At 47.6% G+C, this 16,772-nt stretch overlaps 1 protein-coding gene across 1 annotated transcript; it reads left to right on the plus strand.

Annotated features, from left to right (window-relative positions):
- Window positions 1-1,009: 1,009 nt before the first annotated feature.
- Window positions 1,010-4,201, plus strand: TEX37 (testis expressed 37). The gene is made up of 3 exons (XM_044262499.1): window positions 1,010-1,036; window positions 1,707-1,799; window positions 3,773-4,201. Exons 1-3 carry the CDS (start codon window positions 1,010-1,012, stop codon window positions 4,199-4,201), a joined length of 549 nt encoding a protein of 182 aa, XP_044118434.1.
- The last annotated feature ends 12,571 nt before the right edge of the window (window positions 4,202-16,772 follow it).

Consider the following 16,772-nt stretch of genomic DNA (forward strand, 5'->3'; position numbering starts at 1 on the left):
CCGGAGGACTGCCACACAGGAGGTGAGTCTGTCACCCCATCACAATGACCAGGGACTGTGACCAAAGCAGCTTGGGTCACGTAGGTGAGGGCTCATCTCCAGGACAGGTGAGGCAATGGGACACAGCAGCGGCCTCTTCATGCAGTGGCGGCACCTGGAGTGGGAAGGGCAGGACCATCGTCATACTCTTGGTAGCAGGAGGGGTAGGTGCTGTTTTTCACTGAAGCCGGCCCCTAGCCCCAGGAGGGGAGCTGTCCATGCACAAAACGGAAGGGACACAGGGACAAGTTGAGGTTTGGCAGTTGCCGTGCTGGGCCATAGCACATGGAATGGAGTGAGGTTCAGGGCAGTGGTCCGTGGGAATGAAGTGGAGGACCGGCCCAGAACTTGGAGCTCAGATTGCTCCCCAGGGGCCAGCTGTAAGGCTCCCCACTAGCACTTCAGGGCTAGGGAGTGAGGGACAGGATTGGATGTATCTACTGCTATTGCTTAACTGGGAACGCAGAGCATCACAAAATTTTCCACCCTGGATACCTCCAACCCCACTAGAAAACATAGTTTGTGCTTCTGACCCAGGGCGCCACTAAGTCCTAGGCCTGCTGCTGCCTGCTTCCTCAGGGCAGCTCAGATCCCTGGTTTGGGTCACCTGAGAGTTCGAGTCTGCTCAATAGATGCTACCAACACTGTTGATTATTTGCCTCGAAAAGGCTGTTGTTAAAGATTTATTAGCACACTACCCGCCTTGTTTGAGAGGTGCATCTGCTGTTATCCTCAGTTCTGATTCCTTCTGGGACCCGCTCCTGCCCTTTGGTCCCAGAATCCCTGCACACGTGCCCATTGATCCGTGCGGCTGCCTTCAAGCCCTGGGTGACTGAGTAACGTGCAGGGGGCGCTAAGAGAACTGGGGCAGTTTGCTTGCTTGACATGGTTTTGGGGACAACGGCTGCTTCCCCTGGCCTGGTCAGAGGAAGCAGGTCTAACCAGCTTGTCTGTGTCTAGGTTGTCTGCTATGGCAGGTGTGGTGTACCCCAGACAGGTGAGTGTTGTGGGTGTCTGTCCCCTGTGACCACCTCAAGGTTGAGCAGCTTTAGCAAACAGGCCCAGGTGCCATGGGGGTCCCTCTGGTCCTCATTCTGGAATGGGGTGTGTGTGTTGGGGGGCGGTTAATAGGCAAAGAGGAAAGCAAGGATATACAATTTTCTGGGAGTTCATTTATTTATTATTTATTACTATTTACTATTTATTTCATTCATTTATCCAGCATGCATTTATAAGACACCCTCAGCCCTGTGCTGGGCTTCAAGGCTGTAGAGATGCCAAAGGTTAGGTCCTGATCTAGTATACTTCATTCAATCAATTACAATCCCCCTGCTAAGTGCTGTAACGAGGGAGGCAAAATGTGCTATGAAAGCAGAGGAGAAAGAGTGTAATTTGGAGGAATACAAACTTGAGGAATAAAAGGATGGGATAGCTGTTGGGGGGAAGAAATTTAGCTGGGTTTTAGAGGATGTGTAGGAGTTTGGTGCAGAGGGCATGGAGGGGTGTCAAGCGGGGTGAGCTGACAAAGGTCAGTAGAAACCAGATCATGAGGGGCTCTGAATGCCGGGCCCAAAAGTTGGTCTGGGTCCTATGGGCAATGAGAAGCTGTCGAATGCCTTTAGGTGGAAGATGGGATCTCTTGTTTTGTAATCTCCCTTGCCCTCCAGGCCCCTGTGGATTTAGACATATACAAGAGCTCCTACATGGTTGACTACCAACCCTACGGGAAGCACAAGTACTCCAGAGTCACACCACAAGAGGTAAGAACTTACTCAGTCTTGTCTTCTGTTCAATGGCCCATGGAAATCACCTTCATCCATCTTTATTATGTGTGGATATTGGGGGCATTTCTTTAGAACAGTATCCGATGCCGGGAGATCTGAAGAAATCTTTTATGTGTGTGCGTTGTGTGTATGTTTTAAAATGTACATCAACCCGGGGTGCCCGGGTGGCTCAGTCTTTAAGCATCTGCCTTTGGCATCTGTCATGATCCCAGCGTCCTGCTCTGCAGGAAGGCTGTTTCTCCCTCTCCCACTCCCCCTGCTTGTGTTCTCTCTCTTGCTGTGTCTCTCTCTGTCAAATAAATAAAATCTTAAAAAAAAAAGTACATCAACCCTAAGTCATGAACACGAGAGTATAAATGATACACATTCACGGTTTAAATAGCATTGACAAAACAAACACCAGTGTGCCCATTATCAGTCCCCAGAATGAAAACATAGCACATTAGAAGTACCCTAGGGCTCCCCCTTCCTCCCCCTTAAGAGGTAGCTACTATTCTGAATTTGGGGTTAATCATTCCCTTGGTGTCTTTTAAAAACAGTTGTGCTCTATAGGTATATATCCCTATAAACTGTTGTGGTTTGCCTTTTTGAGCTCTGTTACACACTGGATCATTCTATTTGTATTCTTCTGTGGCTTTTGCTTTTTGCTGAATAATATGTTACTTATAGTATGCTATTCATTTTCTGCTGTGTCTTATTACATTGCATGAACGTGCCACCATATACTTGTCCCCTACCCTGTTGGACATCTGGGTTTTTACTGGGCTGGTGCTCCCACTGCCCCGTGTTGCAATGGGGATTCCACAGCCTAAGGTTCAGGAATCTGCCGCCACAGGAGGGGAACTGCTTGTCCCAGGGAACATCATTACTTGCCAAAGAGGCTGTGTCACTGGAGCAGGGGACCGTCCCTTCTTTGGCTCTCCAACCTTGCCATCAACTTGGTGTTGAAAGACTTTCCAATTTTGGCTAATTTGGTGGCTTTGAAATAATATCTTCTTGTGCTCTGGTTTAGCATCTTTTCATATGTTTATGGATATTCATTATTCTGGGAGATGTCTGTCATGTCTTTGGTCCCTGTTGTTAGTGGGATGCTTGTCTTTTTTCTTCTTAATTTGTAGGAGTTCTGTAGATATTCTAGATGTGTTTCATTTGTCAGTTATAGAAATGGCAACACTCTTCATGGGCTGTGGTTTGTCTTTTCCCTCCCTTTCAGCGAATAGAAACTTTTACTTTAATATAGTCGGATTAGCCATCTTTCCCTTTATCATTTGCCCTTTTAAAATCTTGTTCAAGAAATCCTTTCCCGTCTCCAGGTAGCTCCACTAAAAATAAAAAGAAAATCTGTACAAACAAGGAACAATTTCTGGGATATAGTATTTAGTGGAAGCAAAATGTAGAGTGGGGTCATTATATGCATCCATTGAGGACAAGCCAGGGGGTATAAAACTCCATTATATGTTTTTTTTTTTAAGATTTTATTTATTTATTTGACAGAAAGAGAGATCACAAGTAGGCAGAGAGGCAGGCGGAGAGAGAGAGAAGGGGAAGCAGGCTCCCCGCTGAGCAGAGAGCCCGATGCGGGGCTCAATCCCAGGACCCTGAGATCATGACCTGAGCCAAGGGAAGAGACTTCACGCACTGAGCCACCCAGGTGCCCCTCCATTACATGTTTATACAAACATAAACTGTGTCTAGAAAGATTAAAAAAAGCCCTTACCTCAGTAAATATGTCTGGAGATGGGAACCAAGGGAGAAGGAGAAGTGGGAAAAAGACAGACTTTTCACGAGAAACGCTTTTCTATCACTTCGGTATTTCCCCGGGTCATACATACCACCATTCAAAAACCAGTTTAAACTTTTTTAACTAAAAAGAAGTGTACTCTGTCCTGGATGAGGCCAAGGAATCTTCGCCTTTCCCCTGTCTCAGCCTGTGTGATTTATTTCCACAGCAAGCGAAGCTGGATGCCCAACTCCGGGAGAAAGAATTTTATAGGGCCATCCCCAGCTCTAAACCCAAGCTAGAGGATGGATACCCCGCCTTCAGAAGACCCCACATGACTGCCAAAGACCTGGGACAGCCCGGCTTCTTCCCCCCGCAGGACCAGGACCGAGTGGCCACAGCGGAGGACGAGTTCAGGTTCACCAGTATCTGCCATTCCGTGTACCCCGTTTCCCACGCCCTGTACCGGGCCCGGGGTACCCCTAACCGGGTCCGCCAGAGTGCCGGCTTTCCGTGCCTCCTGGAGCCCGAGCTCCAGCCTGCACCTGAGGAGGGCAAGGGCTACTTTCTACTGCCTGGCTGCCTATGTCCCTATCACCATAAAGTCAAGTTCCCTATCTTGAACCGATGGGGGCCCTTGATGCCATTTTACCAGTAGGAAGGGGGAGAGCGCCCTCAGGGGCCCTAGGGACATCCTCCCTCTCACAAGGCAATCCCTGCACGGCACTTGGAGAATAGACAGGAGGGCTGAAAATAAAACCCTGGAAAGACAGCACTGAGGGTGCTTGTTCTACCTGGTTCCCTGGCCTGCGCTGGGACAGCATCTACCCCTTCCCAACACCTGCGGAGGGGAGGGGCGGATGGGGGTTGTGGAAGGGGGAGGGAGGAAAACTGGTGTGTAGGGAGGCTAGAATTTGTGGGATATCTCATGACAACGAAGAGTCCTGCTGGAAAGATTCTTGTTGTTTTAGGCATTTACTTACAAAATGGGACAAATGCGGTTTCCTACAGTTGTCTCAAGTTGCACGAATGCTGTTGGGGAGCTTCCCTCGTGTGTTTCGTTGGCTCACCACACCCACCCTGTAGCAATCAGCAGTAACCGTCTGGAGGGCATCATTTTATACTTTTCTTCTTGCTCAGCGGAGCTTTGATCAACAGATCCACATATGTGTGAGTTAGGGAGCCGCTGGAGCTGTGGAAGCAAGGAACCTGGGTGCAGTGGCTTGAACCACACCCTAGTTTCTTCCTCATCTACCAGTTCAGAGGTAGGCAGCCGAGGGGGGTGGGGCACCACTGCTGTGGCTCCCATCTCTGTGTCCCTGGCGGCTACCATAAGCTAAATTGTGTCCCCCCAAATTCCCCCAAATTCATAGGTTGAAGCCTGGCGGCTACCATAAGCTAAATTGTGTCCCTCCTCCCCAAAATTCATAGGTTGAAGCCTTGACCCCCCAATGTGACTGTATTTGGAGATAGAGCTTTTAGGAGGTAATTAAGGTCCAATGAGGTCATAAGGGTGGGACCGTGTTCTGATAGGATTGGTGGCCCCACACACACACACACACACACACAGGAACAGCCAAATGAGGACACAGCAGGGAAGGCAGCCATCTGCAAGCCAGGAAGAGAAGCCTCACCAGAGACCAGCCTCAGCCAGACCTTGATCGTGGACTTCCAGCCTCCAGAACTGTGAGAAAATAAATTCCAGTTGTTGAAGCCCACTGGCCTGTGATATTTTGTTATGGTGGTCCAAGCTAAGATAGTGACCCATTCAGTTATCGACATTTTCCTGTGAGCAGAAAGCAAGAAACACCCAGATGAATACAGGTGGATTCCCTTTTAGGGGTGCAAGACAGACATGATATTCGTCACTTTCAGTCCTGTCCTCTTGGCTAGAGCGCAGCACCTGGTCCCAACAAACTGCAAGGAAGGCTGGGAAACTCGCCTTTAAGCCATGGGCACAGCAACAAATGAGAAGTTTGTAGAATAGAAGGAGAGGATTATTCGGATGGAAGACTCTCCATTTTTTTTTTTTTTTAGATTTTATTTATTTATTTGACAGAGAGAGAGAGATCACAAGTAGGCAGAGAGGCAGGCAGAGAGAGGGGAAGGGAAGCAGGCTCCCCGTAGAGCAGAGAGCCCGATGTGGGGCTCGATCCCAAGACCCTGGGATCATGACCTGGGCTGAAGGCAGAGGCTTTAACCCACTGAGCCACCCAGGTGCCCCAAGACTCTCCACTTTTGCCACAACACATGAAAAGGCTTTTTCCGTGGGAATTACCCTACACTCTGAGGCTCCCCTAGGAGATCTTGTTAAAATGCAGGTTCTGAGTCAGTTGGTCTTTTCCATTGAACTGATGGATCTTGATTTATGAAACGATGTCCTTAATGGGAGGAGGCATTCATGCTTTTCCAATTTCTTTCCTGCAAATTATGCAGCAATAACAATTCATGAGCATATATCCTTACAAGCGATGCTTTTATTTCTGTAAGTCAGAGTCTTCCAAGTGCTGGGTCAAACGGGGTAGATGCTTGGTGCTCATAGATAACACCAGAACAGCCCCCTTCCTCCTCCCCATCTCCTCACCAGTGCATGGATATTAACAATCTTTTTGGTTTTTGCCAATTTCATGAATAGGAAATGGTACCTCATCACGACTTCGATCTGCGATTACTTGGCCGCTAGTGAGATACAGGATCTATTTTATCTAATTAGCCACTGGGTTTTTGAGTCACATTTTTGGCCCTGAATTCTCTTTTGTCTTACCAATTTATAGGAATTTTTTTCACATGGCCCTGTTAGCTCTTTATCTAGCACGTGTTCCAAACGTGTTCTGTCTTAACTTTTAAATACATGATTTAAAATATGTAATTTGAACATTTTTTTTCTAACATAAAATTAATACTTTCAGTAGCAAATGATGCATAGTGAAGAAAGGTGTGAAGAGGGGCGCCTGGGTGGTTCAGTGGGTTAAGCCTCTGCCTTGGGTTCCAGTCATTATCCCAGGGTCCTGGGATAGAGCCTACATTGGGGCTCTCTGTTCAGCAGAGAGCCTGCTTCCCCCTCTCTCTCTGCCCGCCTCTCTGCCTACTTGTGATCTCTGTCTGTGGAATAAATAAAGAAAAATCTTTAAAAAAAAAAAAAGGTGTGAAGATGAAAAAGAAATCACCCCTAGACCCACTCAGTGATAGCCACTGTTAACCTTTTGATGCCCAGGGTGCCAGAGAACAGTCAGATCTTTGGGCTGCGGAGCCCGACAAAGGTGGGATTCCATCCATGCCCGAGTTTACATCTCAGCAGCTGAGGGGTATTCTAGAAAGTTATTTCATGTCTCTGATCAACCATGTCCTCCTCAGCAGAAGCACTAGTAACAGTCCTCCCTTTTGAGCGGACCTTGTTTGCACAGCATCTGAGATACAGTCAGTATTCAGGGAAACCTTTCATAGGCATTGTTACAGATCTCGTACTGAATATGTAATTTCAAATCCTGCTTGGTCTTTGTGGCACTAACTGTAAACATTGCCACTCAACCTCAAAACTTTATAAATATCCTTACACAAACGTACCATAATTACTGTTGTTAGACATTCAGGTTGTTGCCAATTATGTATTTTTCTCTTACAAATTAGGCTACAGAATAAATTTTTTTCTGTAATTAGGTGGAAAAAGAAGGTTACTGCGTCCAAGTGTATGGGTATAGTCTCAATGAGTATTACCAACTCGCTTTCTAAACAGGCATTATCTTTACTATTTATTAGGTGTTATGATGGCATTTTGGTTATGTCAGAGAGACTTCATTTTGAAATATTTACAGGAGAGATGATGTCTGAAATTTACTTTAAAATGCTTTAAAGTATTAAAATACTTTTTAATACTTTAATTTTAAAGCTTTTAAAATACTTTAAAATGCTGTAGCAAGAGGCGCCTGGGTGGCTCAGTCAGTTAAGCATCTCTCTTTGGCTCGGGTCATGATCCCAGAGCCCTGGGAGCGAGTCCTATATCAGGCTCCCTGCTCAGGGGGGAAGCCTGCTTCTCCTTCTCCCTCTGCCCGCAGCTCCTCCTGCTTGTGCTCTCTGTGTCAAATAAATAAAATTTCTACTAAATAAATAAAATGATGTAGCAAAAACAGTGTTATTAGAAGGGAATAAATAAAATAAGATCAGTGACAAAATAAAAGCTGTAGCTGATGATGGGTGCAAAGAAGTCCATTATTCTACTCACTCCACTTTGGTATATGTTTGAAATTTCCCATCATAGACATTAAAGCAGGAAAGAAAAGAGGAAAAAAGAGAGATGCACCCCTTTAGAGAAATGCTAGCTATTTATAAGATGTTTAATTTATACTATCCTCGTCATCCTTGCTACTCTCAGTGAGAAAGAAAAAGAAGGAAGGAAGGAAAGAGGAAGGAAGGAAGGGAGGAGGAGGGAAGGGGGAAGGAGGAATGGAAGGGTATGGAAGGAGGAAGGGAGGGAGGAAAGAGGAAGGAGGGAAGAGTTAAAAGAGGAAGGGGGAGGGAGGGAGGGAAGAAGGGAAGTGAGAGAACGAGGGAGGGGGGAGGGAGGGAGGAGGGAAGGAGTAAAAGAGGGAGGGATGCAGGAAGGAAAGAAGGGGAGGAGGGGGAAGGATTAAAAGTGGAAGAGTATGGATATAGGGAGGGAGGAAGGAGGGAAAGGAGGAAGGGAGGGATGCAGGGAGAAAAAGAAAGTCTGTTAGTTGCATAGTATAGTCTCTGGTCCCTGATGAGTCTGAATAATTTCACAAATGATCCTTATCTCTCCACCGCTTGTAAAATGCTTTCTTACTAGTGTGCAGTCCCTTCTCCCTTACCTGTTACAACCTATCCATAAGGTCTTCCACAATGTCTGTAAGAGTGTCTACGAGGGAAAGTTCATTACTTTTTAAATGTTTGTTGACAAATGACATTTTTTTGCAGTGCTGGGTCATGTGGATCATAGTTATTTCCACAGAATGATTTAGTTGAGGTGAAAACATTCCTAACAATACCCGCTCTTTATAGAGCACTCACCCGAGGCCAGGCTCTGCGGCATACAACACACACATCGTTTTGTCCTCACACACTGATGAAGAAACAGAGGGTCAGGGAAGTTAAGTACCCACCCAAAGCCACACATGGCAAAGCCAGAATGTGAATCCCAGATTTATCTGATCCTAGCCCCAATGGCTCAGTCATTTTTAGAATGCTGCATGCCATTTTTGTTCTACATAAATCATGGACAGCCCTTTCATATGATAGGTGTCCAAGTTTCCTGGATTAACCATGCCTTTGGATGGGGGTGGGGAGACAATGGCCCAACCTAGAATATGCGTAGATTCAGAGCTCCCTCTAGATTCTGAATCTGAGGTGTTCAGGAGGTCACAGACCCCATCACAGACTTACAAGGGTTGCGACCGGCCTGGGTTAAGATCTGAAATGGGGCACACAGGTCCCATGGCTCCATGGGAGCCAAAGGATGCAGCAGGAAGGCTAGCTGGGATCTGGGCCTCTTGGGGCAGAGCACAGGGAGGGACTGGCTCCAGCCACGAGAATGAGTGGAGACCCCGACACGCCGCCCTCCAGACGCTGGCCACCCTGTCCACAGAAAGGCTCAAGGTGACCCTGAGCTGTGTCTGGGCTAGAGCCACTGAGGTCCAGAGAGCCCGCCTCCGAAATCTTTCTAGGGCTGGGCCCTCCACCAGTCCCCACCGCAGCCGGCCTCCTCTGTTGGCATCCAGGAGCGCCCCCCGCAGGTTCTCCCCATATCTGCCCTCCCCCCCCCCCCAGGAATCGGAGAGCACGTGATTCATCATTCCTCATGGACTGCGTAACCGGGCTCTGGGGCCCTTCCGGGCGCCGGAGCCTTCCTAGCCCGCCACCCGCGCACACTCATCGCCCACGTCTGCCCCTGTGCACCTGCTGGTTCTTCCTGTCCGCTAGAAAACCCTTTCTTCGGCTTTCCCCCAGCGGAATTCCTGTTTCCTTGGCAAAGCCTGTCCGGACTTTCAGCCTGTCCCTAAATTTGCCATTCCCTGGAGTCCCAGGTCCTGTCATTCCTACATCTCTCAGAGGGGTGCTGTAGGGATTACCGGACGCTCCACCTCGGCCCTGGCAGAGAAGCTCAATTCTTGCTCAATTCTTGCTAGAAGTTTTTCATTTTCACTTTTATTGTCTTTAAAATGAATCCGGTTTTATTTCTCTCAGAGAGTGTCTTAGATATCTTTGTTGCTCCTGGAACCTGGCATACAGTAGAGGCTCAATAAATATTGAAGAAATGAAGGGGGTACCAGAGGAAGGGCTTTCCAAGGGGAAGCCCAGCAATCAGGAGGCCCCAGGCTTGACCTCCTGGCATTTTCTGTAGCAGCTCTCCTCGCTCTTACCCCAGGCAGCTTCTGGCTCCCTGCAGGGTGTGTGCCCACCTGGGGAAGCTCTCAGTACCCAGTAATGTCAGGTGAAGTTACCTCAGTGACATTCCTGAAGGTGGCCCACAGCTTTGCCCATTAAATTCTTCTCTTAACCAGATGGAGTCATCTTTGGGAAGACTGCCGGTCTGTGGAAACTCCAAACTGGGTTTGGGCCACCCCCTGTATGTTCCCAGTCCCAACTCTGGCCTAGTGCAATAACTGTGTTTATTTATTTAAATAGATTTTTAAGATATTTTATTTATTTATTTGAGAGAAAGAGGGGGAGAGAGAGAGAGAGAGCGTGCAAGGGAGCACAAGCAGGGGGAGAGGCAGGCAGAGGGAAAAGCAGGCTGAGGGAGCCCCATATGGGACTCGATCCCAGAACCCTGGGATCAGAATCGGAGTTGAAGGTAGTTGCTTAACCGACTAAGCCACCCAGGTGCCCCCAATAACTGTGTTTAATCAGTGGATTCAGGAGAAGCCTGCTTTGGTCCGTGGACATTGTAATATTCTCAGAAGAAGATTCCTAGCTCCTTGTCCAGTTTATTCCTGGGGCAGAACATGGCTGCATGCCAGGAGCCACGCCATCTATCTTCACTCCTCTTGCAATTTTTAAAAAAGATTTTATTTATTTGGCAGAAAGAACAAGAGACACAAGTAGGCAGAGCAGTGGAGGGAGAGGGAGAAGCAGGCTCCCCACTGAGCAGGGAGCCCAATGCGGGGCTTAGATCCCAGGACCCTGGGATCATGACCTGAGTCGAAGGTAGTTGCTTAACCAACTGAGCCACCCAGGCGCCCCTCCTCTTGCATTTCTTAGGGTCCCTGAAACATCTCAACATGAGGGAAAAAGCACAGACTTTGGAGCAAGTGCTGTGGTGTGGACCCCTGGTCCCATGGGGCGTCCCAGCCTGCGTCCGGCTCAGCACAGACCTTTTCTTACTAAAAACCTACCACAAACATGGAGTTAATACAGCTGTTGACCCCATTTTATAGCTGAAGAGAATGAGGGCTCAGGTAGTTCTCCTGAATGTCACAGGATTTGGAGCTAGGCTTCTTCCATTCATGAAATCTCACTTCCATAAAGACCTTCCATTTTATCATCTGTAAAAAGAGGGTAATTATGATCATCTCACACGGTACAAACTAGAATGTGCATGAGTAGATTTAAAAAAAAAATTGCTTTAAGGTTAACAAAGCGCACCTTTCAATTATTCACATAAAAGACAAGGAGTTGACACCTGTTTTGCAGCACTTGCTAGTGGATTTGCCCCCACCCCCAGCACCATGCCCCACCCCAGCCTGAAGTCAACCTGAAGGGATGTTTTTGTCATTCCTTGGCCTGGGGAGGAGCCCTGATTCCTGATTCTGAGGCTGCAGAAACAGGATTGGGAGGCTCCAAGATAATGCTGGCGGCCCTCACATGTGTATATTCTTCAGAGTTGACAAAACACAGCCGTAGATGGTATCTCCCAGCAATCTCATTTCATCTCGTGACACAGGAAATCTTACCCCCATTTCACAGAGGGGACAAGTAGCTAAGGCTGAGTGGGGAGGCAAACCCCAGGCTCGCACTGCACGGTGCCTTTTCTAGAACAAGCAGCCATTCACCACGGATCACTAGCTCTGAAAGACTGCCTTGCGTCCGAGCGCCTTGGCAAAATGCTGATTCCTTGGCTCCGCCAGGTTTGGATGGGGCGGGGGTAGGGGGCTCACTGGGTCTGGTGCAAACTCCAAGAATCTGTATTTTTACCCAGTTCACGTGGAGGTTGGGTCGCTGGTGCTCCGTGGATCATACTTTGAGAAGCGGCAGAAGAGGATGTGGAATTCTTGCAAGTCTTCGGGCAGACACCAGTAAATTGCTGCAGGCGATCAACAGAACTAGGAGCGGGTGTGGGAGGGGTGGGTGTGTGGGGCTGAGGGTAGATCAGAGCAGGTGCGCAGGTTAAAAGATCTCCAGAATGTCTGAGCCAAGTACCATGCCAGAATGTGTTTATTAATTTCCAAACATTAAAATATATAAATATATATTCTACTTATGTGAAGTACCTCAAGTAGTCAAAACAGAGACAGAGAGTAGAAGGGTGCCCACGGCTGGAAAGGGAGTGGGAGGCACAACAAATTGAATGTACTTACTGCTACTGGATTATACACTTAAAAATGGGTGAAATAGGGGCGCCTGGACGGCTCAGTGGATTAAAGCCTCTGCCTTCGGCTCAGGTCATGATCCCAGGGTCCTGGGATCTAGCCTCGAATCAGGCTCCCTGCTGGCTAGGAGCCCGCTTCCTTCTCTCTCTCTCTCTGTCTACCTCTCTGCTTATTTGTGATCTCTCTGTCTGTCAAATAAATAAATAAAATCTTTTAAAAGATGGGTGGAACAGGGACACATAGGTGGCTCAGGTTATGATCCCAGGGTCCTGAGATGGAGTCCTGCCATTGGGCTCCCTGCTCAGTGGGGAACCTGCTTCTCCCTCTCCCTCTCTCTGCCAACCCCTGCTTGTGTTCTCGCTTTCTGTCCAATAAATAAATAAAATATTTTAAAAATGGGTGAAGTGGTCAATTTTATGTTATGTGTATAATTTACCACAATAAATATATATACATGTACAAAAGGGAGCTTCTCTAAGTATGACCCCAAACCTGGAAACTATAAACTTAAAGAAATCAATGCATTGCCTACATAATAATCAGAATTTCTGCATGGAAAAATTACCATACACAAAATCAAAAAGCAAAGAACAAACTGGGAAAATATTTGCAATACAAATGACAAAAGCATCTGGATTCCTTGTCTACCAAGAAGAAAAAGACCAACAATGCAGAAGAAAAAAAAATTATTTTAATTCAATCATTTGCTCTTTCAGCAAATATTTGTTTAACACATATGTGCCCTACACAATTCTAAGTGATGGGAATGTAGCAACAAACAAACAAACATACATACATAATATTAAGATGAGGAGATTCAATACCAGTTGGGGGAAATGACAATCAACTAACCCAGGAAAGTATGTAATATGTTGGAAAAGAATGAGTGGTACAGAGAAAAGGAGAGCAGGCAGGGCGTGGAGGGCAAGAGAGCTGTGCCGTAGGGCATAAGTTAAGTGGCTCGTCAGAGCGGGTTTCACTGTGAAGGTGATATTTGAGCAAAGCCCCGCGGGGGAGAGAAATCTTCTCACGGTGATGAGTGGGGCCAAATGACCAGGAAAGACCCCGAAGGGTCAGACCTGGGAGGCCGTCAGGGCAGCAGAATGAGGTCTGGGAAGTCAAAGGCTCCCGCACAATTGTCTACAGATGGGGGAGTGGGTGCAAAGGCTCTTAGTCTCTTCTTTCACATGGGATGGGAGCCACGAGCAGGTAATGAGGAAAGGGATGACATAACCCCATTTTTAGTTGTTGTCTTTTTTTTCCCCAAAGATTTTTATTTACATATTTGAGAGGGGGGAGTTGGGGAGAGATTCAGAGAAAGAGGGAGACACAGACTCCCTGCTTAGCAGGGAGTCCCTCGTGGGGCTCCATCCCAGGACCCTGAGATCAAGACCTGAGTCAAAGGCAGACACTTAACCAACTGACCTACCCAGCCCCCCCCCCCCAAGTTTTTAGGTTTAAAGAGAGACTTTGGCCACTGGATTACTGAAAGACTGAGAGGGACAAAGGCAGAGGCAGAGAAATGGATTAGGATAATTGAGGCAGGAGGTGCTGGTCATTGGGACCAGAGCATCAGCTGTGGAGATAATAAGTGGTTGGTTTTGGGATGCCTTTGAAGGGACAGCCAACGGAATTTATTAACAGATTGGCTGGGGGGCACATGAAAGAAATAGAAGCATCAAGAGGACTCCGTGTTTTGGACTTGGGCAAAGTGGAAAGGTGAGCTGCTTTTCTTTGAACTGGAGATGTTAATAGTTGAAATGGGTTTTGGGGTAAGATCAGTTTGGATTCCACCACATTAAGTTAGAAATGCCTCTAGGACATCCAAGTGTAGATTTGAGGAGGCAGTTTGCTACATGGAAGAGGTCAGGACCAGCTGGAGATAGAAACTTGGCAGTTAAGAGGTTATGGGTGGTATTGAAAACCAGGAGACCTGACATCATTGCCAAGGTGTGGAAGTGGTCCAAGGACCGAGGTCTGGAGCAGGTCAAGATGGAGAAGTCAGGGGGATGGGGAAGAGCTTCGAGGAGGGAGGAAGTCCAGAGCAATGTGGTGTTCTGGAAACCAAGTGAAGAGAGGTGTCAGGGAGGAGGGAGCCATCACAGGATCCATGGGGTCAGCTGCTGCCCCAAGGCCAGGAGGCAAGACCTCCGAGGATTCCTGCTGGATGCTGTGAGGGTATGGATGAACTGGCAAGGACCCTGGGTGAGGGAAGAAGGCTGGCAAGAGAGAATGAGACAGAAGAAATGGAAGCACTGAGTATAGAGAACCGTTGAAAAGCCTTGTGGTAAAGGGTGGTGGGGGGAGGGGAGAAGAAAAATGGGCAAAGACATGGAAAGTTCACAGACAAAGAAATACATATGGCTTCTAAACACATAGAAAGATGCTGTACTTCGTAATCAAACAACCAGAGTGATGTCATTTTATACTTACTAGATTAGGAGAAGTTAAAAGTTGATACTATATTGTTGGAAGGGCAGAGAAGCCAACCATCATCCCTTGTTTTAGGACTTGAAATTGGCACAGACTTACTGGTTGGCAAAAATGTATTTACGGGGGAGCCTGGGTGGCTCAGTGGGTTAAAGCCTCTGCCTTTGGCTCAGGTCATGATCCCAGGGTCTTGGGATGGAACCCCGCATCAGGCTCTTTGCTCAGCAGGGAGCCTGCTTCCTCTTCTCTCTCTGCCTGAGTCTCTGCCTACTTGTGATCTCTGTCTGTCAAATAAATAAATAAATCAATCTTAAAAAAAAAAATGTACTTACGCTTCCACCCCGTAATTCTACTCCTTGGAATGTCCCAATGCATAAAGTCCCACAGATATTCAGTGACTTTGTACAGGTATATTCACATTATTATTTATAACATTTATAATAAAACCCTGGAAGAAATCCAGATGTCCATCACCAAGCCCCATGGTGCAGCCATAAATGGAACACAAGCCTTGTATGTAGATAAGGCAGGATTGTTCTGGACCAGCAAACAAGGAAAGCAAGGGCATATGATCTCTGGTTTCTGATGAAAGGGGGTACCTACATACATGCCTGTGTGAGTCTGAGAGACTTCTAGGCACACACACAAGAAAATAGGGGTGACCCTGGAAAGGCGGACTAGGGTTCAAAGGTGGAGGTGACATAGTTTGCTTTCTATCCTTTTGCACTATTGGAAATTTTGCCCATGAACATGTGCTGTGTTAAGAATTCATGTGCTGTGTTAAGAAATTTTGCCCATGAACATGTGCTGTGTTAAGGGGCACCTGGGTGGCTCAGTGGGTTAGCCTCTGCCTTCGGCTCAGGTTATGATCTCAGGGTCCTGGGATCGAGCCCTGCATCAGGCTCTCTGCTCCATGGGGAGCCTGCTTCTCCCTCTCTCTCTCTGCCTGCCTCTCTGCCTATTTGTGATCTCTCTCCCTGTCAAATAAATAAATAAAATATTTAAAAAAAAGAATTCACTTTAAAATAAAAACTTCTACATTGAGGTCATATCATGCAGAATCAGAGGGGACTTTCAGGTGACCTAACTCAGTGGTTCCCACAGCCCAAGTCCATGGTCTGCTGGCATCAGAATCACCTCAGTGCTGTGAAGACGCAGAGGTGATGTGCAGAGTCGCATATCGTGGCCCAGTCTGGTGACACGGAAAATAGCTCCTGAGGCCATTCTGAAACACAGGCATGCTGTGGGCACTGTGCTCACCGCCGTGTACAGTTCCCCAGAGAAACCGAGGGCCTACAAGGGTCAAATGCTGCTCTGGGGGCTGGTTTCCCCACTGGGAACAGTCAGGCAAGAGGATCCTGGGGAGCATCCCTATCAGTAAGAAGAGACCCTTGACAAAACAATGTAACAGCTTGCATGAACTGTATTAACAGAAGATAACTACAGCCCTTAACAACCCTAGGAGGGCAGGCACTATTCCTATCCCCATTTTACAGATGAGAAAACAGAGGCACAGAAAAGTCACAAGCAAGTGAATGGCTAAGCTCGGATTTGGAACCCAGCAGTCTAGCTCTTAAGGTTATAAACATGATGAAAAGAAAAAAGAAAAGGATTCAGACAGCGTGGAAGAGCATGTCTGGCATGGTGGTTGACGCAGACCTCCCCACGACCTGATAGACAGGAGAAGCTCTGCGGGCTGAGAGACTCAGTGGCAAACACGAGGCTGTCTGATGGAGAAGATGGCTGGGTGCGCTCACGGGACAGAAGCAGGCCAGGGCCCAGAGAGAAGGACAGACTGAGGGAACATCTAATCAGCTTAAAGCAGCATTCCTTTCCTGGTGTGAACACTCCTGAAGTGGCAGCGCTGTTCTTTAGGAAATTCTTCCTTGGGCTGAGCTTCGCTGATTTCCCCCAACAGCCATTTTCTCTTCTGTATTAAGAGAACCCCTAAGTCTTTTCAGCGGGGCCATGGCCACCTGGGCTAAAGACTGCATTTCCCAGCTTCCATGGCATAAAATGAAGCCACCTAAGTTTCAGCCAAGGGGCCCTAAGCAGAAGTGATGTGTGCATCTTCCCCTCCTCCATCCTGGAGCTTAGGCAGATCGTGAGCCAGATGAACCTTGTGGGTGGGAAGACAAGAGAGAAGGAGTTTGGATGCCTGTGGTACACGGCAGCTCCATCAGCTCTGGAAGGTCTCACGCGAGAAAAACAAACCACCAGTCAACCCTGAGTGTATATTAGACTCACCTAGAGGAG

Source organism: Neovison vison, chromosome 8 (assembly GCF_020171115.1).
Source record: "Neovison vison isolate M4711 chromosome 8, ASM_NN_V1, whole genome shotgun sequence".
Lineage (NCBI taxonomy): Eukaryota > Metazoa > Chordata > Mammalia > Carnivora > Mustelidae > Neogale > Neogale vison.